Below are 27,010 nucleotides of genomic sequence, written 5' to 3'. Positions count from 1 at the left end.
GCTCCAGAGTGCTCAGGACCTCAGACTGGGGTGATGGTTCAACTTCCAACAGGACAACGACCCTAAGCACACAGCCAAGACAACGCAGGAGTGGCTTCTGGACAAGTCTCTGAATGTCCTTGAGTGGCCCAGCCAGAGCCAAGACTTGAACCCGATCGAACATCACAGGACAGACCTGAAAATAGCTGTGCAGCGATGTTTCCCATCTAACCTGACAGAGCTTGAGAGGATCTGCAGAGAAGAATGGGAGAAGCTCCCCAAATATAGGTGTGCCAAGCTTGTAGCATCATACCCAAGAAGACTCAGGCCTAATGAATACTCCCAGAATGCCCTGTATATAGCTGTGATCTGACAGGACAGGCCTAATGAATACTTCCAGAATGCCCTGTATATAGCTGTGATCTGGCAGGCCTAATCAATACTCAGCCTGTGTTCAGTATATCAGTGTCATCATCTTATATCCGTGGCGTTCCAAGCTGGATGGTATTTAAGAAGCTTGTCAGCAAGTGCCTGCTCTATGTAACAATCAAAAGAGCAAACCACTTCCAAAATGAACCCCTCCCTCTGGCCCCTCCCCCACAACAACAACTGAACCCCTCCCTCTGGCCCCTCCCCCACAACAACATCTGAACCCCTCCCTCTGGCCCCTCCCCCACAACAACAACATCTGAACCCCTCCCTCTGGCCCCTCCCCCACAACAACATCTGAACCCCTCCCTCTGGCCCCTCCCCCACAACAACATCTGAACCCCTCCCTCTGGCCCCTCCCCCACAACAGCATCTGAACCCCTCCCTCTGGCCCCTCCCCCACAACAACAACATCTGAACCCCTCCCTCTGGTCCCTCCCCCACAACAACATCTGAACCCCTCCCTCTGGCCCCTCCCCCAAAACAACATCTGAACCCCTCCCTCTGACCCCTCCCCTGTCTACCTGTCTCACCTCACTGGCTATCAGGTCAACGACTACCTGTCTCACCTCACCGGCTATGAGGTCAACGAGTATCTGTCTCACCTCACTGGCTATCAGGTCAATGAGGCGGTCGTGTCTAGCTATGTACATGTATGTCCTTGTAAGAACAACAATCATTCACAACATGTGCAACATGCATGAGAGCACCAGCTGTTCTGGACGACTGTGTGATCACGCTCTACGGAGCCGATGTGAGGAAGACCTTTAAACAGGTCAACATCTGCAGGGCCAGACGGATTACTCAGAACATGCGCTGACTAACTGGCAAGTGTCTTCACTGACATGTTCAACCTCTCCCTGACTGTCTGTAATACCAACATGTTTCAAGCAGACCACCATAATCCCTGTGCCCAAGAACACTAAGGTAACCTGCCTAAATGACTACCGCCCCGTAGCACTCACGTCCTTAGACATGAAGTGCTTTGAAAGGCTGGTCATGGCTCACATCAACACCATCCTCCATGATACCCTAGAGCCACTTCAATTTGCATACTGCCCCAACAGATCCACAGATGATGCAATCTCTATTCCACTCCACACTGCCCTTTCCCACCTGGACAAAAGGAACACCTATGTGAGAATGCTGTTCGTTGACTACAGCTCAGCGTTCAACACCATAGTGCCCACGAAGCTCATCACTAAGCTAAGGAACCTGGGACTAAACAACTCCCTCTGCAACTGGATCCTGGACTTCCTGATGGACCTCCCCCAGGTGGTAAGGGTAGGTAACAACACATCCACCATGCTGATCCTCAACACAGGGGACCCCTCAGGGGTGCGTACTTAGTCCCCTCTTGTACTCCCTGTTCACCCATGACTGCGTGGCCAAGCACGACTCCAACACCATCATTAAGTTTGCTGACGACGATGAGATAGGGAGGAGGTCAAACCAAATCAAATCCAATTTATTTATATAGCCCTTCGTACATCAGCTGATATCTCAAAGTGCTGTACAGAAACCCAGCCTAAAACCCCAAACAGCAAGCAATGCAGGCGTAGAAGCACGGTGGCTAGGAAAAACTCCCTAGAGGCCAAAACCTAGGAAGAAACCTAGAGAGGAACCAGGCTATGTGGGGTGGCCAGTCCTCTTCTGGCTGTGCCGGGTGGAGATTATAACAGAACATGGCCAAGATGTTCATAAATGACCAGCATGGTCGAATAATAATAAGGCAGAACAGTTGAAACTGGAGCAGCAGCACGGCCAGGTGGACTGGGGACAGCAAGGAGTCATCATGTCAGGTAGTCCTGAGGCATGGTCCTAGGGCTCAGGTCCTCCGAGAGAGAGAAAGAAAGAGAGAAAGAGAGAATTAGAGAGAGCACACTTAAATTCACACAGGACACCGAATAGGACAGGAGAAGTACTCCAGATATAACAAACTGACCCTAGCCCCCCGACACATAAACTACTGCAGCATAAATACTGGAGGCTGAGACCGGAGGGGTCAGGAGACACTGTGGCCCCATCCGAGGACAGGTCAGAGACCTGGCTGTGTGGTGCCAGAATAACAACCTCTCCCTCAACGTGAGCTAGACAAAGGAGCTGATCGTGGACTACAGGAAAAGGCGGGCCAAACACGCCCCTATTCGCATCGATGGGACTGTAGTGGAGCAGGTTGAGAGCTTCAAGTTCCTTGGTGTCCACATCACCAACAAACTAACATGGTCCAAACACACCAAGACAGTTGAGAAGATGGCACAACAACACATTTTCCCCCTCAGGAGACTGAAAAGATTTGGCATGTGTCCCCCGATCCTCAACAATTTCCTCAGCTGCACCATCGAGAGCATCCTGACCAGTTGCCTCACCGCCTGGTATGGCAACTGCTCAGCATCTGCCCGTAAGGTGCTACAGAAGTTAGTGTGAACGGCCCAGTACTTCACTGGGGCCAAGCTTTCTGCCATCCAGGACCTCTCTACCAGGTGGTGTCAGAGGAAGGCCCTAAAAATGGTCAAAGACTCCAGTCACCCAAGTCATAGACTGTTCTCTCTGCTACCGCACAGCAAGTGGTACCGGAGCCCCAAGTCTAGGTCCAAGAGGCTTCTAAACAACTTCTACCCCCAAGCCGTAATACTGCTGAACAATGTATGAAATGGCCAACTGGACTATTTACATTGCCAGAGCAGTCAGACAGACCAGAGCAGTCAGACCGGCAGACCAGACCAGAGCAGTCAGACAGACAGACCAGATCAGAGCAGTCAGACCAGAGCAGTCAGACAGACCAGAGCAGTCAGACACACACACACAAACACACACACACACACACACATCAATACGGCCCTGTACGATATCACACACACACACACGCACACACTCAATACACACACACACACACATCACTACGGCTATGTATCATATCACACGCACACACACACACACACACACACACACACACACACACATACACACACACACACACACACACACACACACACACACACACACACACACACACACACACACATACACACACACACACACACACACACACACACACACACACACACACACACACACACACACACACACACACACACACCAATACGGCCCTGTATGATATCACACACACACACACACACACACACACCAATACGGCCATGCATCATATCACACACTCTCATAAACACATCAATAAAGCGTAATACACACATCAATACGATCAGACACATTCACATGCCTCAACGCCCAAAATGAACTGGTAGTGACAGGCTGGTAGGGGTTAGAGGCTAGGAAGCAGGGGTTAGAGGCTAGAGGCTAGGAAGCAGGGGTTAGGGAGTAGGGATTAGAGGCTAGGAAGCAGGGGTTAGGGTGTAGGGATTAGAGGCTAGGAAGCAGGGGTTAGGGTGTAGGGATTAGAGGCTAGGAAGCAGGGGTTAGGGAGTAGGGATTAGAGGCTATGAATCAGGGGTTAGGGTGTAGGGATTAGAGGCTAGGAAGCAGGGGTTAGGGTGTAGGGATTAGAGGCTAGGAAGCAGGGGTTAGGGAGTAGGGATTAGAGGCTAGGAAGCAGGGGTTAGGGTGTAGGGATTAGAGGCTAGGAAGCAGGGGTTAGGGTGTAGGGATTAGAGGCTAGGAATCAGGGGTTAGGGTGTAGGGATTAGAGGCTAGGAAGCAGGGGTTAGGGTGTAGGGTTTAGAGGCTAGGAAGCAGGGGTTAGGGTGTAGGGATTAGAGGCTAGGAAGCAGGGGTTAGGGTGTAGGGATTAGAGAGTAGGAAGCAGGGGTTAGGGTGTAGGGATTAGAGGCTAGGAAGTAGGGGTTAGGGTGTAGGGATTAGAGGCTAGGAAGTAGGGGTTAGGGTGTAGGGATTAGAGGCTAGGAAGTAGGGGTTAGGGTGTAGGGATTAGAGAGTAGGAAGCAGGGGTTAGGGTGTAGGGATTAGAGGCTAGGAATCAGGGGTTAGGGTGTAGGGATTAGAGGCTAGGAAGTAGGGGTTAGGGTGTAGGGATTAGAGGCTAGGAAGTAGGGGTTAGGGTGTAGGGTTTATGGATATATACTGAACAAAAAACAGAAACCCAACAAGCAATAATTTAAAAGATTTTACTGAGTTACACTTCATATTAGGAAATCAGTCAATTTAAATAAATGAATTAGGCCCTAATCTATGGATTTCACATGAATGTGCAGGGGCTCAGCCATGGGTGGGCCTGGGAGGGCATAGGCCTGCCCACTTAGGAATCACTGGCCACTTTAAGGAAATGAAACACTAGCCACTTTAATAATGTCTCCTTATCTTGCATTACTCATCTCATATGTATATACTGTACTCTATACTATTCCACTGTATCTTAGTCACTTTAATTGTGTGTAAATACTGCATCACCCATCTCATATGTATATACTGTACTCTATACTATTCCACAGTATCTTAGTCACTTTAATTGTGTGTAAATACTGCATCACCCATCTCATATGTATATACTGTACTCTATACTACGCCACTGTATCTTAGTCCAATGCTGCTCTGACATGTATATATTTTTAATCCATTCCTCACTTAGATTTACGTATATTTTGGGTTGTGAAACTCTTAGATATTACTGCACTGTTGGAGCTAGAAGCACAAGCATTTAGTTAGATATTACTGGTTAGATATTACTGCCCTGTCGGAGCTGGAAGCACAAGCATTTCACTACACTCGCAATAACATCTGCTAACCACGTGTATGTGACCAATAGCATCTGCTAACCATGTGTATGTGACTAATAACATCTGCTAACCATGTGTATGTGACTAATAACATCTCCTAAACATGTGTATGTGACTAATAACATCTGCTAACCATGTGTATGTGACTAATAACATCTGCTAACCATGTGTATGTGACTAATAACATCTGCTAACCATGTGTATGTGACTAATAACATCTGCTAACCATGTGTATGTGACTAATAACATCTGCTAAACATGTGTATGGGACCAATACATTTGATTTGATTTTCACTTGGGAGCCAGGCCCACCCACTGGGGAGCCAGGCCCAGCCAATCAGAATGAGTTTTCCCCACAAAGGGCTTTATTACAGACAGAAATACTCCTCCGTTTCATCAGCTGTCCGGGTGGCTGGTCTCAGACGATCTCACAGGTGAAGAACCCGGATGTGGAGGTCCTGGGCTGGCGTAGTTACTCGTAGTCTGTGGTTGAAAGGCCAGTTGGACGTACTGCCAAATTCTCTAAAACGACGCTGAAGGCGGCTTATGGTAGAGAAATTAACATTGAATTCTCAGGCAACAGCTCTGGTGGACATTCCTGCAATCAGCATGCCAACTGCACGCTCCCTCAAAACATGAGACATCTGTGACATTGTGTTGTGACAAAACTGCTCATTTTAAACGGGCCTTTTATTGTCCCCGGCACAAGGTGCACCTGTGTAATGATCCTGCTGTTTAATCAGCTTACTGATATGCCACACCTGTCAGATGGATGGATTATCTTGACGAAGGAGAAATGCTCACTAACAGGGATGTAAACAAATGTGTGCCCAAAAATTGAGAGGAATAAGCTTTTTATGACTATAGAACATTTCTGGGGGTTTTTTTCAGCTCATGAAACATGGGACCAACACTTTACATGTCACGCCCTGACCGTAGAGAGCTTTTAAAATATATATATATTTGCATATTCTCGTTAGGATTTGCCTACTCTGTGAAGTGTGTGTGTGCTGAATCTCAAATCGCCCTCCATCTAAGCAATGACATTTTTTAGAAACTTTGGCAAAAGGGTTTGTTACAGATTGTAGTTTTGGAAACAGAAAACTGTATGGAGATCAAATGTTTCATTGATGAGAACGTGTGCAGAATGTCGTCCAAAACAAGTCAAACATTTAAATACCTTTATAGAATGTAAAGTAACGACCCAAACCGGTCTGTGTATCAACACCTGTATATAGTAAAACACACTGGTCTGTGTATCAACACCTGTATATAGTAAAACACACTGGTCTGTGTATCAACACCTGTATATAGTAAAACACACTGGTCTGTGTATCAACACCTGTATATAGTAGAATACACTGGTCTGTGTATCAAAACCTGTATATAGTAAAACACACTGGTCTGTGTATCAACACCTGTATATAGTAGAATACACTGGTCTGTGTATCAAAACCTGTATATAGTAAAATACACTGGTCTGTGTATCAACACCTGTATATAGTAAAACACACTGGTCTGTGTATCAACACCTGTATATAGTAGAATACACTGGTCTGTGTATCAAAACCTGTATATAGTAAAACACACTGGTCTGTGTATCAAAACCTGTATATAGTAAAACACACTGGTCTGTGTATCAAAACCGGTATATAGTAGAATACGGTATACCGTCCTACCCTAAGGTGTAGTTCTAATGTTTTGTCTCTCAACAGAGGTCGAAGATATTGCTGTTTGACAAGATGTGGCGGGTGTAGAGGTTAGGGTGTAGTTCTAATGTTTTGTCTCTCAACAGAGGTCGAAGATATTGCTGTTTGACAAGATGTGGCGGGTGTAGAGGTTAGGGTGTAGTTCTAATGTGTTGTCTCTCAACAGAGGTCGAAGATTGCACTTTTTGACAAGATGTGGCAGTACATGAAGTCAGCAGAGCCGTCTCCGTTTGTGAAGAAGACAGCGGAGGGGGTGCTGAGAGTCAGGAAGTCCAAGGGGAAGTACGCGTACCTTCTGGAGTCCACCATGAACGAGTACATCGAGCAGAGGAAACCCTGCGACACCATGAAGGTGGGAGGGAACCTGGACTCTAAAGGATACGGCATCGCCACGCCAAAAGGCTCCCCATTAAGGTGGGTGAGATAGTATAACAATATGTTCTCTAATGTTGTTATAGTATCTTACCTACCCTGATGATCTGAAACACAGTGGTTTATATACAGGCTAGTATAGTATATTATATTATAGTATAACAATATGTTCTCTAATGTTGTTATAGTATTTTACCTACTCTGATGACCTGATACACAGTGGTTTATATTAGAATAGTCTAGTATAATATAGTACAGTATAGTACTCCCCATTCCCAGCTCTGATCACCTGTAAGCCTAGGGAAGACAACACTACCCCAGAGTTCTTGGCAGCTGGAAATAGAACTACACTACCTATAGTTTTTAGTGGCTGGCCACAGGACTACATTACCCATAGTTCTTAGTGGCTGGTCACAATAAACCCCTGCAGTACCTAGGGATGGGCTTCAGGCCAATAGTTATCTTGCTTCTTCCTGATTGGCTGAAGAGAGAATGTTGTCGCTAATGCCTGGGTTGTTTTGGAGCAGCCATACTATGAGGGTCAAGATCAGGTTTGGGTTTAGGGCTAGGGGTTGGGTTAGGGAATATCAGGGTACTGAGGAAGGATGGTTGAGGAGTATGTTTACAAGGCCACTAGTGTGATCTTTAATTAGTCAATCTGCATGACTGTTGTGTTTCTTATTTGTTTAAATGCCTATCTGTTGAACTGCTGTCTGATCGCTCTGTTTCTCTGGAGTGATGTCTGTTCTCTGACACTGTGGGTCATGTGACTATTATTATTATTTAGGCCTGTTTATTACTGGGTCATATTATTATTATTATTATTATTATTTAGACCTGTTTATTACTGGGTCATATTATTATTATTATTATTATTATTATTATTTAGACCTGTTTACTACTGGGTCATATTATTATTATTATTAACATTATTATTATTATTATTACTATTATTATTATTTAGACCTGTTTACTACTGGGTCATATTATTATTATTATTAATATTATTAATATAATTATTATTATTAATATTATTATTATTAATATTATTATAATTATTATTTAGACCTGTTTACTACTGGGTCATATTATTATTATTATTAATATTATTAATATAATTATTATTATTAATATTATTATTATTAATATTATTATAATTATTATTTAGACCTGTTTACTACTGGGTCATATTATTATTATTATTATTAACATATTATTATTATTATTACTATTATTATTATTTAGACCTGTTTATTACTGGGTCATATTATTATTATTATTATTAATATTATTATTATTTAGACCGGTTTACTACTGGGTCATATTATTATTATTAATATTATTATTATTATTAATATTATTATTATTACTATTATTATTATTTAGACCTGTTTACTACTGGGTCATATTATTATTATTATTATTATTATTAATATTATTATTAATATTATTATTATTTAGTCCTGTTTATTACTGGGTCTTATTATTATTATTATTAATATTATTATTATTAATATTATTATTATTTAGACCTGTGTATTACTGGGTCATATTATTATCATTAATATTATTATTATTAATAATATTATTAAAATTATTATTATTATTATTTAGACCTGTTTACTACTAATATTATTATTATTTTTATTTTGAATATTATTATTATTGTTATTAATATTATTATTATTATTATTTAGACATGTTTACTACTGGGTCATATTATTATTATTATTAATATTATTATTTTTATTTAGACTTGTTTATTACTGGGTCATATTATTAATATTATCATTATTATTATTAATATTATTATTATTATTATTTAGACCTGTTTACTACTGGGTCATATTATTATTATTATTATTATTATTATTATTAATATTATTATTATTATTTAGACCTGTGTATTACTGGGTCATATTATTAATATTATTATTATTATTAATATTATTATTTTTATTTAGACCTGTTTATTACTGGGTCATATTATTAATATTATAATTATTATTATAATATAAACCAGTTTATTACTGGCTATAGCCCAAGCATGTATATTATATTATCTCATTATGTTAGCCCTCTGTACACTAGCCTTTAGCCACATTCCCAATAACAGACGCTGATACATTATGCTAAGCTAATTGCTAATGCTGATTTACAGGATTACGCTAATCCTGGTGCTAATGCTAATGGTTGTAGTAATATTAAGGTTAAGGCTAATTGCTAACAGTAATGGTAATATCTAAGTTTAAGGCTAACTGCAAAGGATCAGCTCGGGGAACAGACCTGTCACATCATCCTGTCTCACCAGTGTGTTTTATCTTGGTAGAAATGCAGTGAACCTGGCCGTGTTAAAACTGAATGAGCAGGGCCTGTTGGACAAACTGAAAAATAAATGGTGGTACGACAAGGGAGAGTGTGGCAGCGGAGGAGGAGAAAGCAAGGTTAGCCCCGCCCCCAGCCGCCACCAGGCCACAGACTGGTAACTAAGGCCAGGGAGTAAGCAGCACACACACGGCACGGCGCCGACACACACACCTCACCCCTGGGATTCTGGAGCTAATCAACTCCTTGAATGGATCAGGGGGATTGATTGATTGATTTTATTTGGCAGTCATAAAAAGCATATATATACACAGACCATTGAGCTATGTGAAGTAGAGAGGCTGTGCTCTGTGTCTGTGCTGCTTACTCAGGGTGATGCGTTGGTGCCTATCTGTCTGGTTGAGCTCAATGTTCAGCCAGGACATGTAGAGCAACAAGGCCTATCGCCACCTCAATTAGACAACACATAGGAAGGCTAGATAAGGCTTAATAACAGCTGTTGTAGGGAGGCAGGAAGCTACATAAGGCTACATAACAGCTGTATGTCATGAAATAATAACATAACATAACATAGCTAATGTTATTTATGTTATTCCCCGTGCCGTGTGAAGAGTGCCAGTAAACCTAGCGGTGTTGAAACTCAGTGAACAAGGAGTCTTAGACAAGCTAAAGAACAAGTGGTGGTACGATAAAGGGGAATGTGGAACCAAGGACTCAGGAAGTAAGGTCAGTCACAGTGGGACACACACACACACTGTACACACACTGTCTGTGTCAGTCCGGCTAGTATGTGGTGCCGTTTCTAAAGATAGATTTATCAGGTCCAAATAAAGAAAACGTCCTTATAAATCAGATTGTAAAACATTAAGATGATTCAACTTTACAAACGACACCCCATAGGCTAGCAGGGTAAATAAATGTGTGGTTTGAGTTGATGAGACTGCTGTTCACATGCAGTACTGTTTAACACAGAACACACCACAGTACTACACACTGTCTACACACACAAAACCAGTATGTTACAATTCCCTTCATAGGATGCCTGGAGGCAAAGTCAATAATATCCGTAGGGTGATTGGTTGAGCGTTCTTGGTCACTCTGGGCCCTTAACAAAACACAAAACATGGCAGACAATTTCTCCTCGTATCTGAAATCACATCAATGACAGTTCTTTTAAAATTAAAAGACAAATCTAAGATTCCCGCGCAGGAACCTTGTCACCAAGATGGGCCAGCTAGCTACAGGGTTGGAGTCATGGTGGGCTTGCCAGCTAGCTACAGGGTTGGAGTCATGGTGGGCTTGCCAGCTAGCTACAGGGTTGGAGTCATGGTGGGCTTGCCAGCTAGCTACAGGGTTGGAGTCATGGTGGGCTTGCCAGCTAGCTACAGGGTTGGAGTCAAGGTGGGCTTGCCAGCTAGCTACAGGGTTGGAGTCATGGTGGGCTTGCCAGCTAGCTACAGGGTTGGAGTCATGGTGGGCTTGCCAGCTAGCTACAGGGTTGGAGTCATGGTGGGCTTGCCAGCTAGCTACAGGGTTGGAGTCATGGTGGGCTTGCCAGCTAGCTACAGGGTTGGAGTCATGGTGGGCTTGCCAGCTAGCTACAGGGTTGGAGTCAAGGTGGGCTTGCCAGCTAGCTACAGGGTTGGAGTCAAGGTGGGCTTGCCAGCTAGCTACAGGGTTGGAGTCATGGTGGGCTTGCCAGCTAGCTACAGGGTTGGAGTCAAGGTGGGCTTGCCAGCTAGCTACAGGGTTGGAGTCATGGTGGGCTTGCCAGCTAGCTACAGGGTTGGAGTCATGGTGGGCTTGCCAGCTAGCTACAGGGTTGGAGTCATCTAAGACTTTTTCTTATGAAACACCAGGACATTTTTCCCATTCTTTTTTTTATTCTGGAGCCAGGGGGTGAGAGATGATTCCACCATGGGCAGCAACAACTGGATACTAGTTTATTTTCAGCCACATACTCTATGTTCAACTCATAGCTAGTTTAAGACAGCTACTGACTGAAATGTAGATAGGTAGCTAGCATGTTGGCTCACACTGGCCAGACAGTAGCCAACAAGCTAACTAGCTAATTGTTGATGCCAAAGGACACAGTTAGCTAGACTCTGGAGCTAATGGGCACACAGGCTACAGTGGCCAACTGCTTAGACATGGTTACACCATGGAAAACTAGTTTGTTTTCTGACAAATATGTTCAACTCATAGGAGGATTTAGGAAGATAGCTAATTACTGCAATGTAGCTAGCAAGATCAGTGGCCAGGCAGTAGCCACTACTAGCTAGATCAGTGGCCAGGCAGTAGCCACTACTAGCTAGATCAGTGGCCAGGCAGTAGCCACTACGAGCTAGATCAGTGGCCAGGCAGTAGCCACTACTAGCTAGATCAGTGGCCAGGCAGTTGCCACTACTAGCTAGATCAGTGGCCAGGTAGTAGCCACTACTAGCTAGATCAGTGGCCAGGCAGTAGCCACTACTAGCTAGATCAGTGGCCAGGCAGTAGCCACTGCTAGCTAGATCAGTGGCCAGGCAGTAGCCACTACTAGCTAGATCATTGGCCAGGCAGTAGCCACTACTAGCTAGATCAGTGGCCAGGCAGTAGCCACTACTAGCTAGATCAGTGGCCAGGCAGTAGCCACTACTAGCTAGATCAGTGGCCAGGCAGTTGCCACTACTAGCTAGATCAGTGGCCAGGCAGTAGCCACTACTAGCTAGATCAGTGGCCAGGCAGTAGCCACTGCTAGCTAGATCAGTGGCCAGGCAGTAGCCACTGCTAGCTAGATCAGTGGCCTGGCAATAGCCACTGCTAGCTAGATCAGTGGCCTGGCAGTAGCCACTGCTAGCTAGATCAGTGGCCAGGTAGTAGCCACTACTAGCTAGATCAGTGGCCAGGTAGTAGCCACTGCTAGCTAGATCAGTGGCCAGGCAGTAGCCACTAGTAGCTAGATCAGTGGCCAGGCAGTAGCCACTATTAGCTAGATCAGTGGCCAGGCAGTAGCCACTATTAGCTAGATCAGTGGCCAGGCAGTAGCCACTGCTAGCTAGCTAATCTTGGAAGACCTATTCTGTGATACATTTGCGATAACTTGCTCATATCAAGCATCAGACAGTTTGTGGAAAGGTAAAAATAGCAATTATTGGACTCGTTTTATAAATGATCGGACAGTGAAACTAAAATAGATTGGTAACTAGCTGGATAGGCTTTCATTTAATTCCCAATGAATTCGGTGAAGTCGTACAGTACTTCCTGCCATGACTAGATGGCTCTGCAGCACAGTACAGTACTTCCTGCCATGACTAGATGGCTCTGCAGCACAGTACAGTACTTCCTGCCATGACTAGATGGTTCTGCAGCACAGTACAGTACTTCCTGCCATGACTAGATGGCTCTGCAGCACAGTACAGTACTTCCTGCCATGACTAGATGGCTCTGCAGCACAGTACAGTACTTCCTGCCATGACTAGATGGCTCTGCAGCACAGTACAGTACTTCCTGCCATGACTAGATGGTTCTGCAGCACAGTACAGTACTTCCTGCCATGACTAGATGGCTCTGCAGCACAGTACAGTACTTCCTGCCATGACTAGGTGGCTCTGCAGCACAGTACAGCACTTCCTGCCATGACTAGATGGCTCTGCAGCACAGTACAGTACCTCCTGCCATGACTAGATGGTTCTGCAGCACAGTACAGTACTTCCTGCCATGACTAGATGGCTCTGCAGCACAGTACAGTACTTCCTGCCATGACTAGATGGATGGTTCTGCAGCACAGTACAGTACTTCCTGCCATGACTAGATGGATGGTTCTGCAGCACAGTACAGTACTTCCTGCCATGACTAGATGGTTCTGCAGCACAGTACAGTACTTCCTGCCATGACTAGGTGGCTCTGCAGCACAGTACAGTACTTCTTGCCATGACTAGATGGTTCTGCAGCACAGTACAGTACTTCCTGCCATGACTAGATGGTTCTGCAGCACAGTACAGTACTTCCTGCCATGACTAGATGGTTCTGCAGCACAGTACAGTACTTCCTACCATGACTAGATGGCTCTGCAGCACAGTACAGTACTTCCTGCCATGACTAGATGGCTCTGCAGCACAGTACAGTACTTCCTGCCATGACTAGATGGTTCTGCAGCACATCTGTGTGATGTCACACACCCAAGAAGACTCAGCCAATTACCCTACGGGTGAATATTAATGACTTTTTCTCTAGGTATAGTACCAAAGGAAATTTGGTGACCAGTTCTGTCTACAACATGGCCGAATGCTTTCCCAGCCTCAATAGGCTGTCTTCCACCAAGGAAATAACACACACAGAAGCCTGCATGTGCAACAGCCCCAGACAGCTGATATATACTGCAGGAACAACGTGTTGTAATGCTTTCTCCTTTACATCCTGACCCTGCCCTACCTGATGCAACTGTCTGTCTGTGTGTGCGTCTGTGTGTGCGTCTGTGTGTGCGCCTGTGCCTGTGCCTGTGCCTGTGTGTGTGTGTGTGTGTGTGTGTGTGTGTGTGTGTGTGTGTGTGTGTGTGTGTGTGTGTGTGTGTGTGTGTGTGTGTGTGTGTGTGTGTGTGTGTGTGTGTGTGTGTGCCTGTGTGTGTGTGCGCCTGTGTGTGTGTGTGTGTGTGCGCCTGTGTGTGGGTGCCTGTGTGTGCATGCCTGCGTGTGTTTGTGCATGTGTGTGCGTGTGCCTGTGTGTGTGTGTGTGTGTGTGTGTGTGTGTGTGTGTGTGTGTGTGTGTGTGTGTGTGTGTGTGTGCGCATGTGCGTGTGTGTGTGTGCATGTGTGTGTGTTTCCCAGGAGAAGACCAGTGCTCTGAGCCTCAGCAACGTAGCAGGTGTGTTCTATATCCTGGTTGGAGGACTGGGTCTGGCCATGCTGGTGGCCCTGGTGGAGTTCTGCTACAAGTCCCGGGCCGAGGCCAAGAGAATGAAGGTGGCTCAGAACACACTGCACCTGGCTCAGAGCGCCCACAACCAGAACACCCTCCCCTCCTCCTCCTCCTCTCACAACTCACACAACTTTGCTACTTATAAGGAAGGCTACAACGTGTACGGAATGGAAAGTGTAAAAATCTAGGAGGGGTAGGAAAGAGGTTCTCACAAACCAGCCACCCTGTCAGTCAATCAGTCAGTCAGTCAGTCAATCACACCTTGCCTGTTCATCTCCTCTCCCACTCCTCCCTCTTTCCTCTCCCCTCCTCTCTCCTCTCCTCCCTCCACTCCTCCATCTCTCATCTCCCCTCCTCATCTCCTCCCTCCACTCCTCCATCTCCCCTCCTCATCTCCCCTCTCTCCTCTCCCATCCATCTCTCCTCCCCCTCCTTTCCCTCACATCTCTCCTCATCCCTCCTCTCTCCTCTCCATCCTCATGTTTAAGAGGGGAGGGGTACGCTGCTTATTGTTAGCTACTGCTGTGTGTTTCTACCTAGTCATGCTTATTGCTGACCTTTGGCCTGTCACACCCCATACTGTCACCACACACCATACTGTCACACACCATACTGTCACCACACACCATACTGTCACACCCCATACTGTCACCACACACCATACTGTCACCACACACCATACTGTCACACCCCATACTGTCACCACACACCATACTGTCACCACACCCCATACTGTCACTACAGACCATACTGTCACCACACACCATACTGTCACCACACCCCATACTGTCACCACACACCATACTGTCACCACACACCATACTGTCACCACACACCATACTGTCACACACACCATACTGTCAAACACACCATACTGTCACCACACACCATACTGTCACACCCCATACTGTCACCACACACCATACTGTCACCACACCCCATACTGTCACACACCATACTGTCACCACACACCATACTGTCACCACACCCCATACTGTCACACACCATACTGTCACCACACCCCATACTGTCACACACCATACTGTCACCACACACCATACTGTCACACACCATACTGTCACCACAAACCATACTGTCACCACACACCATACTGTCACTACAGACCATACTGTCACCACACACCATACTGTCACCACACCATACTGTCACCACACACCATACTGTCACACACACCATACTGTCACACACCATACTGTCACACACCATACTGTCACCACACCATACTGTCACCACAAACCATACTGTCACCACACACCATACTGTCACCACACACCATACTGTCACCACACACCATACTGTCACCACACCCCATACTGTCACACACCATACTGTCACCACACACCATACTGTCACCACACCCCATACTGTCACCACACCCCATACTGTCACCACAAACCATACTGTCACCACACCCCATACTGTCACCACACACCATACTGTCACACCCCATACTGTCACCACACACCATACTGTCACCACACACCATACTGTCACCACACACCATACTGTCACACCCCATACTGTCACCACACACCATACTGTCACCACACCCCATACTGTCACTACAGACCATACTGTCACCACACCCCATACTGTCACCACACACCATACTGTCACCACACACCATACTGTCACCACACACCATACTGTCACACACACCATACTGTCAAACACACCATACTGTCACCACACACCATACTGTCACACCCCATACTGTCACCACACACCATACTGTCACCACACACCATACTGTCACACACACCATACTGTCACCACACCCCATACTGTCACCACAAACCATACTGTCACCACACCCCATACTGTCACCACACACCATACTGTCACCACACACCATACTGTCACCACACACCATACTGTCACACACACCATACTGTCAAACACACCATACTGTCACACACACCATACTGTCACCACAAACCATACTGTCACCACACACCATACTGTCACCACACACCATACTGTCACCACACACCATACTGTCAAACACACCATACTGTCACACACACATTACCTATATATTTACTGCATTTACTACATTTATTAAATGCTGCATTTATTCCATACTACATATACATTTACTATATTTACTAGATACTACATATACATTTACTATATTTACTAGATACTACATATACATTTATTACATTGACTACATACTACATTTACTGCATTTACTACATACTACATTTACTACAATTACCACATTCTACATTTATTCCATACTACATACTACATTTACTATATTTACTAGATACTACATATACATTTACTATATTTACTAGATACTACATATACATTTATTACATTGACTACATACTACATTTACTGCATTTACTACATTTACTGCATTTACTACAATTACCACATTCTACATTTATTACATACACATTTACTACATTTACTGCATTTACTACTTTTACTACATACTACATTTACTGCATTTACTACATTGACTACATACTACATTTACTGCATTTACTACATTTACTGCTATTACTACATTTACTACATACTACATTTATTACATTGACTACATACTGCAATTACTGCATTTACTACTTTTACTACATACTACATTTACTGCATTTACTACATTGACTACATACTGCATTTACTACATTTACTACATTGACTACATATTACATTTACTGCATTTACTACTTTTACTACATACTGCATTTACTACTTTTACTACATACTACATTTACTGCATTTCCTACATTTACTGCTTTTACTACATTTACAACATACTACATTTATTACATTGACTACATACTGCAATTACTGCATTTACTACTTTTACTACATACTGCAATTACTGCATTTACTACATTGACTACATACTGCAATTACTGCATTTACTACATTGACTACATACTACATTTACTACATTTACTACATTTACTGCATTTACTACATTTACTGCATTTACTACATTGACTACATACTGCATTTACTACATTGACTACATATGACATTTACTGCATTTACTACATTGACTACATACTACATTTACTGCATTTACTACATTGACTACATATGACATTTACTGCGTTTACTACATTGACTACATACTACATTTACTGCATTTACTACATTGACTACATACTGCATTTACTACATTGACTACATACTGCATTTACTACATTGACTACATACTACATTTACTGTGTTTACTACATTTACTGCATTTACTACATTTACTGCTTTTACTACATTTACTACATACTACATTTATTACATTGACTACATACTGCAATTACTGCATTTACTACTTTTACTACATACCACATTTACTGCATTTACTACATTGACTACATACTGCATTTACTACATTTACTACATTCACTACATATTACATTTACTGCATTTACTACTTTTACTACATACTGCATTTACTACATTTACTACATTTACTACATTGACTACATACTACATTTACTGCATTTACTACATTGACTACATACTGCATTTACTACATTGACTACATACTACATTTACTGCATTTCCTACATTTACTGCTTTTACTACATTTACTACATACTACATTTATTACATTGACTACATACTGCAATTACTGCATTTACTACATTTACTGCATTTACTACATTGACTAAAGACTACATTTACTACATTTACTGCATTTACTACATTTACTACATACTACATTTATTACATTGACTACATACTGCAATTACTGCATTTACTACATTGACTACATACTGCAATTACTGCATTTACTACATTGACTACATACTACATTTACTGCATTTACTACATTTACTGCATTTACTACATTCACTACATATTACATTTACTGCATTTACTACTTTTACTACATACTACATTTACTGCATTTACTACATTGACTACATTCACTACATATTACATTTACTGCATTTACTACTTTTACTACATACTACATTTACTGCATTTACTACATTGACTAAAGACTACATTTACTACATTTACTGAATTTACTACATTGACTACATACTGCATTTACTACATTGACTACATATTACATTTACTGCATTTACTACATTGACTACATACTGCATTTACTGCGTTTACTACATTGACTACATACTACATTTACTGCGTTTACTACATTGACTACATACTACATTTACTGCATTTACTACATTGACTACATACTGCATTTACTACATTGACTACATACTGCATTTACTACATTGACTACATACTACATTTCTACATACTACATTTACTGCATTTACTGTGTTTACTACATTGACTACATACTACATTTACTGCATTTACTATATACTGCAATTACTACATACTACATTTACTATATACTACATTTACTACATACTACATTTACTACATACTGCATTTACTACACACTACATTTACTACATACTACATACTGCATTTACTACATACTACATTTACTACATACTACATTTACTACATACTGGATTTACTACATACTACATACTGCATTTACTACATTGACTAAAGACTACATTTACTACATACTACATTTACTGCATTTACTAAATTTACTACATACTGCATTTACTACATTGACTACATACTACATTTACTACATTGACTACATACTGCAATTACCACATACTACATTTACTACATACTGCATTTCTAGATTTCAACATACTGCATTTACTACATACTACATTTACTACATACTACATACTGCATTTACTACATACTACATTTACTACATACTACATACTGCATTTACTACATACTACATTTACTACATACTGCATTTCTAGATTTCAACATACTGCATTTACTACATACTGCATTTCTAGATTTCAACATACTGCATTTACTACATACTACATTGACTACATACTACATTTACTAAATACTGCATTTACTACATACTGCATTTACTACATACTACATACTACATTTACTACATACTACATTTACTACATTGACTACATACTACATTTATTACATACTGCATTTACTACATACTGCACTGCTACATACTACATTTATTACATACTGCATTTACTACATACTGCATTTACTACATACTACATTTACGACATACTGCATTTACTACATACTACATTTACTACATACTGCATTTACTACATACTGCATTTACTACATACTACATTTACTACATACTGCATTTACTACATACTACATTTACTACATACTGCATTTACTACATACTGCATTTACTACATACTGCACTGCTACATACTACATTTATTACATACTGCATTTACTACATACTGCATTTACTACATACTACATTTACTACATACTACATTTACTACATACTACATTTACTACATACTGCATTTACTACATACTACATTTACTACATACTACATTTACTACATACTGCATTTCTAGATTTCAACATACTGCATTTCTACATTTACTACATACTGCATTTACTACATACTGCATTTACTACATACTACATTTACTACATACTACATTTACTACATACTACATTTACTACATACTGCATTTACTACATACTGCATTTACTACATACTGCATTTACTACATACTGCATTTACTACATACTACATTTACTACATACTACATACTGCATTTAATACATACTACATTTATTACATACTGCATTTACTACATACTGCATTTACTACATACTGCATTTACTACATACTACATTTACTACATACTACATTTACTACATACTGCATTTACTACATACTGCATTTACTACATACTGCATTTACTACATACTACATTTACTACATACTACATACTGCATTTAATACATACTACATTTATTACATACTGCATTTACTACATACTGCATTTATTACATACTACATTTATTACATACTGCATTTACTACATACTGCATTTACTACATACTACATTTACTACATTTACTACATACTACATTTACTACATACTGCATTTACTACATACTACATTTACTACATTTACTACATACTACATTTATTACATACTGCATTTACTACATACTGCATTTACTACATACTGCATTTACTACATACTACATTTACTACATACTGCATTTCTAGATTTCAACATACTGCATTTCTACATACTGCATTTCTACATTTTACATATCTATACATTTATAGTTCTACAGCAAGTGGAGCTGACCCTGACCATTGCATTGTTTATTTTGTGTGTGTGTGCGTGTGCGTGTGCGTGTGCGTGTGCGTGTGTGTGTGTGTGTGTGTGTGTGTGTGTGTGTGTAGATGACATTTACAGATGCCATGCGGAGTAAGGCCAGGCTGTCCATCACGGGGTCCTCTGGAGAGAACGGGCGTGTTCTGACCCCTGACTTCTCTCACCCTTCTGACTTTCCCCGCGTCCCCTACCTCCGACCAGGACTACCCATGAGCCTCAGCATGACTGACCTCTCCTGACCACTCCCTCACAGTGCCTTACAGCCAATCAGATCACAGAGAGCCGCCGGCCAACTCCACATCAACCCATCACGTTTTTCAGAGGACTGGACTTCCTTCCCGCCCTCTTCTCTGATTGGGCAGACAGCTCTGGGCTGGTGATGTCATCACTCTTCCCCTCTAATCTCTCCCGGGAAGTGAAAACAACCAACCACGGCACACCTATCCATTTCCATAGTGACCAGCTCTGATTCAAGCACACGAGACTTCAGCTGCATCAGACGCGATTTTATAAAGCAAGTTGATCAACTTCACAGGGGAAATAATTATATTTTTTAAGTATTTTCAAAAGCTTCCATTTAGTAGAGTGAGTCAATATGATCGCCTGTATACTCCGACTTCACTACCGCTCTGTACATAGGACTAGTTATAACAATAATAATAACAATAATGTTATATTAATTATATGAATAATAACTATAATAATGATGATAATAATGCTTGCTCTGAACCCTAACCCCTGTTTTCACTAGAGACCTAGTTTGACCTCTGAACCCTAACCCCTGTTTTCACTAGAGACCTAGTTTGACCTCTGAACCCTAACCCCTGTTTTCACTAGAGCCCTAGTTTGACCTCTGAACCCTAACCCCTGTTTTCACTAGAGACCTAGTTTGACCTCTGAACCCTAACCCTTGTTTTCACTAGAGACCTAGTTTGACGTCTGAACCCTGACCCCTGTTTTCACTTAAGACCTAGTTTGACCTCTGAACCCTAACCCCTGTTTTCACTAAAAACCTAGTTTGACCCTAAAACAACAGATGGCACTGAGGCCAGAAACTAAAAATAGACATATATGGCCCATGAACAACAGCCATACTGTATATGGCCCATGAACAACAGACATACTGTATATGGCCCATGAACAACAGACATACTGTATATGGCCCATGAACAACAGACATACTGTATATGGCCCATGAACAACAGACATACTGTATATGGCTCATGAACAACAGACTTTGGTCTTTATATGGACAAAAGACAGTGCCATAATAGAGTACCAATGCCAAGTACAGGAGAGTGCCAAAAGAGGGACTTGAACCAATAAACTGGTTCAGCCAAAAGAGGGACTTGAACCAATAAGCTGGTTCAGCCAAAAGGGGGACTTGAACCAATAACCTGTTCAGCCAAAAGAGGAACTTGAACCAATAAGCTGGTTCAGCCAAAAGGGGGACTTGAACCAATAAGCTGGTTCAGCCAAAAGGGGGACTTGAACCAATAACCTGTTCAGCCAAAAGAGGGACTTGAATCAATAAGCTGGTTCAGCCAAAAGGACTTGAACTAATAAGCTGGTTCAGCCAAAAGGATTTGAACCAATAAGCTGGTTCAGCCACAAGAGGAACTTGAACCAATAAGCTGGTTCAGCCAAAAGGACTTGAACCAATAAGCTGGTTCAGCCAAAAGGACGAGAACCAATAAGTGGGTTCAGCCAAAAGGACTTGAACCAATAAGCTGGTTCAGCCAAAAGGACGAGAACCAATAAGCGGGTTTAGCCAAAAGGACTTGAACCAATAAGCTGGTTCAGCCAAAAGGACTTGAACCGATAACAAGGTCCAGCCAAAAGGACTTGAACCGATAACAAGGTCCAGCCAAAAGGACTTGAACCGATAAGCTGGTTCAGCCAAAAGAGGGAGTTGAACTAATAACCAGCTAATGCACAGTGACTCCCTCTAAATTCCTGATTACTTTACTACTGAACTCTGATGAAGATGATGATGATGATGGTAATGATGATGGTGATGGTGATAATGGTAATGATGGTGATGATGGTGATGATAATGATGATGGTGATGATAATGGTAATGATGCTGATAATGGTAATGATGATGATGATAATGGTAATGATGGTGATGGTAATGATGGTGGTGATCACGATGATGGTAATGATGATGATGATGATGATGATGATGTGTTTACTGTGCTCTACAAGCAGGACTAGTAGGGACATGCATGATGGTGATGATGATGGTAATGATAATGATGATGATGATGATGATGATGTGTTTACTGTGCTCTACAAGCAGGACTAGTAGGGACATGCATGATGGTGATGATGATGGTAATGATAATGATGATGGGACATGCATGATGGTGATGATGATGGTAATGATGATGATGATGATGGGACATGCATGCTTATCTCTGCACCACATTTCTGTTCTGACCCAGTTGTTATTGCCACTGAAGACTCCGGTCACTCAGTCAGCCTCACAGGGGGCCACTTCCCTATTAACATGATGTATAGGTCAATATTACACATTGATTTATTATATTGATACTGATCACTTTTATATTATCTACCAAGCTGTGTTAGCACTGGTGATGCTACTAGCGCTTCAATGCACTGAATTTAATGTATATAAATCACTAAGTGGAGAGAGACAGAGAGAGACAGGAGAGACAGAGAGAGAGGAGAGAGACAGGAGAGACAGAGAGAGACAGGAGAGACAGAGAGAGAGGAGAGAGACAGAGAGAGACAGGAGAGACAGAGAGAGAGGAGAGAGACAGGAGAGAGAGGAGAGACAGAGAGAGACAGGAGAGACAGAGAGAGAGGAGAGAGACAGGAGAGAGAGGAGAGACAGAGAGAGACAGAGAGAGACAGGAGAGACAGAGAGAGAGGAGAGAGACAGGAGAGAGAGGAGAGACAGAGAGAGGTTTTGTGTGTGTGTGTGTGTGTGTGTGTGTGTGTGTGTGTGTAGGGTTAGATTGAGGATATGGTTCTTGTTGCACACAGAGGACTCAGCACAAGCAACCTCTACACAGACATAGATATACACTACACTAGATCAATTCGGCTGTTTTCTATAACTCTATCTCTATTAAAACCAACACAATAGTGCAAGATTTTACATGTGTTCTACTCTACTACATACTAACGTCATCTAACCTGTACAGAACTCTCCCTGGGGACATGAAGTCCCTCTCTTCTCTGTCTGGCCTGGTGACATCACGTGCTCTTCTCTGTCACCTGCTGGACACTCTACACACTGCTGCCAGACAGAAGAGAAGTGTGGGCCGTGTCTGAAATCTGTCTTTCCCTACTACTTTGTAAAACTACATACTGTGTACTAATCATACTACATACTATTTAGAATGTAGTGTTTAGTATAAATATATTCAGTAAGCAGCACATCAACATCCTACCCTCATCCACACTGAGAAGGCTTCATCTAATCAGCAATTGTGTTGGTTGATAGTCAGTCCTCAGATCTGATCATCAACTGATTATGAAAAGGCTAGTCTCTTCCTCAATATTCAGTGAATTCTACTAGATAAGGACCAGTCTCTTCCTCAATAGAGTTCAGTGAATTCTACTAGATAAAGACCAGTCTCTTCCTCAATAGAGTTCAGTGAATTCTACTAGTTAAGGACCAGTCTCTTCCTCAATAGAGTTCAGTGAATTCTACTAGATAAAGACCAGTCTCTTCCTCAATAGAGGAAGTGAATTCTACTAGATAAAGACCAGTCTCTTCCTCAATATTCAGTGAATTCTACTAGATAAGGACCAGTCTCTTCCTCAATAGAGTTCAGTGAATTCTACTAGTTAAAGGCCAGTCTCTTCCTCAATAGAGTTCAGTGAATTCTACTAGATAAAGACCAGTCTCTTCCTCAATTCAGGAAGTGAATTCTACTAGATAAAGACCAGTCTCTTCCTCAATAGAGTTCAGTGAATTCTACTAGATAAAGACCAGTCTCTTCCTCAATAGAGTTCAGTGAATTCTAGTTGGTGAAAAGCCCAAATGTGTATAACATTTAAAACTCTACATTTTCAACCTTTTTATTTCCATACCCATCTGCCTAATGATTAGAACGCCAGTAGGGGTATTCGGACACGCCCCCTGTCATGTTCTTGTTTTCAGAGTTCTATGTTCAGATAATCAGTACCTCACCTCTACAGGTGTGTGTTCTTTCTTTCTTCTATCTAAACTGTTCCTGTGTGTTTATATATAACAAGGTTATAATTAAGAGTCTCAAAGTGTTTTGGAACTGGACTGTGTGCCATCTGACTGATTTATTTTTAGGGACTGTTTTTAAATAAAGATTGCCATAAGCTTCTTCATCCTGTTTCATCCACTGTATTTCACATAGCCACACACAGGCACCCACTTATGCACACACACACACACGCGCACTCTCTCTACTCTTAGGCTGTAAATAGCTGTAGTCTGCATTGTGTCCCTGCTGCAGCTGACAGAGTAAACTACTGTTAGGCTATCAATACACTCTGCAGTGTAGAGCAGTGAGTCTCTCAGCTCCTAACCCCAACACTATCTATCATTACTATCTATCACTAGCTATCAACACTATCTATCGCCAGCTATCATTACTATCTATCAACACAATCTATCACCAACTATCATTACTATCTATCAACACAATCTATCACCAACTATCATTACTATCTATCTCCTGCTATCAACACTATTTATCATTACTATCTATCACCAACTATTATTACTATCTATCGCCAGCTATCAACACTATCACTAGCAATAATTACTATATATCACTAGCTATAATTACTATCTATCACTATCTATCTTTACTAACACTGGCTATCAACACTATCTATCACCAACTGTCATTACTATCTATCGCCAGCTATCAACACTATCACTAGCAATAATTACTATCTATCATTACTATCTATCACCAACTATCATTACTATCTATTGCCAGCTATCAACACTATCACAGCTATCAACACTATCTATCATTACTATCTATCACTAGCTATCGTAACAATCTATCACTAGCTATCATTACTATCAACACTATACCATTACTATCTATCACCAACTATCATTACTATCTATCACTAGCTCTCATTACTATCTATCACCAACTATCATTACTATCTATAATTATCTATCAACACTATCTTACACCAACTAAACTTAATATCTATCATTGGCTATCAACACTATCTATCATTAGCTATCAACGCTATCACTATCTATCAACACTATCTATCACTAGCTATCAACACCATCTATCACTAGCTATAATTAGCTATCAACACTATCGCCAACTATCCTTATGATCTATCATTAGCTATCAACGCTATCACTATCAACACTATCACTAGCTATAATTAGCTATCAACGCTATCTATCATTAGCTATCAACACAATCTATCACTAGCTATGATTAGCTATCAACAATATATATCACTAGCTATCAACACTATCACTAGCTATAATTAGCTATCAACACTATATATCATTAGCTATCAACATAATCTATCACTAGCTATGATTAGCAATCAACACTATCTATCATTAGCTATCAAGACTATCTATCACTAGCTATCAACACTATCACTATCTATCAACACTATCACTGGCTATAATTAGCTATCAACACTATATATCATTAGCTATCAACATAATCTATCACTAGCTATGATTTGCTATCAACACTATCTATCACTAGCTATCAACACCATCTATCACTAGCTATCAACACTATCACTAACTATAATTAGCTATTAACACAATCTATCAATAGTTATGATTAGCTATCAACAATATCTATCACTAGCTATCAACACTATCTATCACTAGCTATCAACACTATCTATCACCACTATCACTAGCTATAATTAGCTATCAACACAATCTATCACTAGCTATGATTTGCTATCAACAATATATATCACTAGCTATCAACACTATCTATCACTATCTATCAACACTATCACTAGCTATAATTAGCTATCAACACTATCTATCATTAGCTATCAACACAATTTATCACTAGCAATGATTAGCTATCAACAATATATATCACTAGCTATCAACACTATCACTTGCTATAATTAGCTATCAACACCATCTATCACTAGTTATCAACACTATCTATCACTAGCTATCAACATTATCTATCACTAGCTATAATTAGCTATCAACACTATCTATCACTAGCTATAATTAGCTATCAACACTATCACTAGCTATCAACACTATCTATCACTAGCTATCAACACTATCAACACCATCTATCAATAGCTATCAACACTATCACTAGCTATAATTAGCTATCAACACAGTCTATCACTAGCTATCAACACTATCTATCACTAGCTATCAATACTACCACTAGCTATGATTAG

General features: G+C 41.4%; 1 protein-coding gene across 6 annotated transcripts in view; it reads left to right on the top strand.

The window, feature by feature from the left end:
* The window catches only part of LOC110516909 (glutamate receptor 2), a 64,595-nt gene extending 43,563 nt beyond the window's left edge, over positions 1 to 21,032 (top strand). Inside the window, exons 13-16 of one of the 6 annotated variants that reach the window (XR_005041631.1) lie at positions 6,993 to 7,240; positions 9,528 to 9,642; positions 10,135 to 10,249; positions 14,329 to 14,463. Coding sequence is in view for 5 of the 6 variants with exons in the window: in XM_036971964.1 (XP_036827859.1) it covers positions 6,993 to 7,240; positions 10,135 to 10,249; positions 14,329 to 14,463; positions 20,686 to 20,856 (669 nt within the window). In the remaining variant the exon portion in view is untranslated. Of the gene's footprint in view, positions 1 to 6,992; positions 7,241 to 9,527; positions 9,643 to 10,134; positions 10,250 to 14,328; positions 14,613 to 20,685 lie in introns of those variants that run through there. The other 5 variants (XM_036971964.1, XM_036971963.1, XM_036971966.1 and 2 more) reach the window with 5 other exon arrangements.
* The last annotated feature ends 5,978 nt before the right edge of the window (positions 21,033 to 27,010 follow it).

The sequence above is a fragment of the Oncorhynchus mykiss genome, unplaced genomic scaffold (genome assembly GCF_013265735.2).
Source record: "Oncorhynchus mykiss isolate Arlee unplaced genomic scaffold, USDA_OmykA_1.1 un_scaffold_87, whole genome shotgun sequence".
Taxonomy (NCBI): domain Eukaryota; kingdom Metazoa; phylum Chordata; class Actinopteri; order Salmoniformes; family Salmonidae; genus Oncorhynchus; species Oncorhynchus mykiss.
The sequence above is the reverse complement of the archived record's forward strand: the minus strand, read 5'-3'. Positions and strand labels throughout refer to the sequence as shown.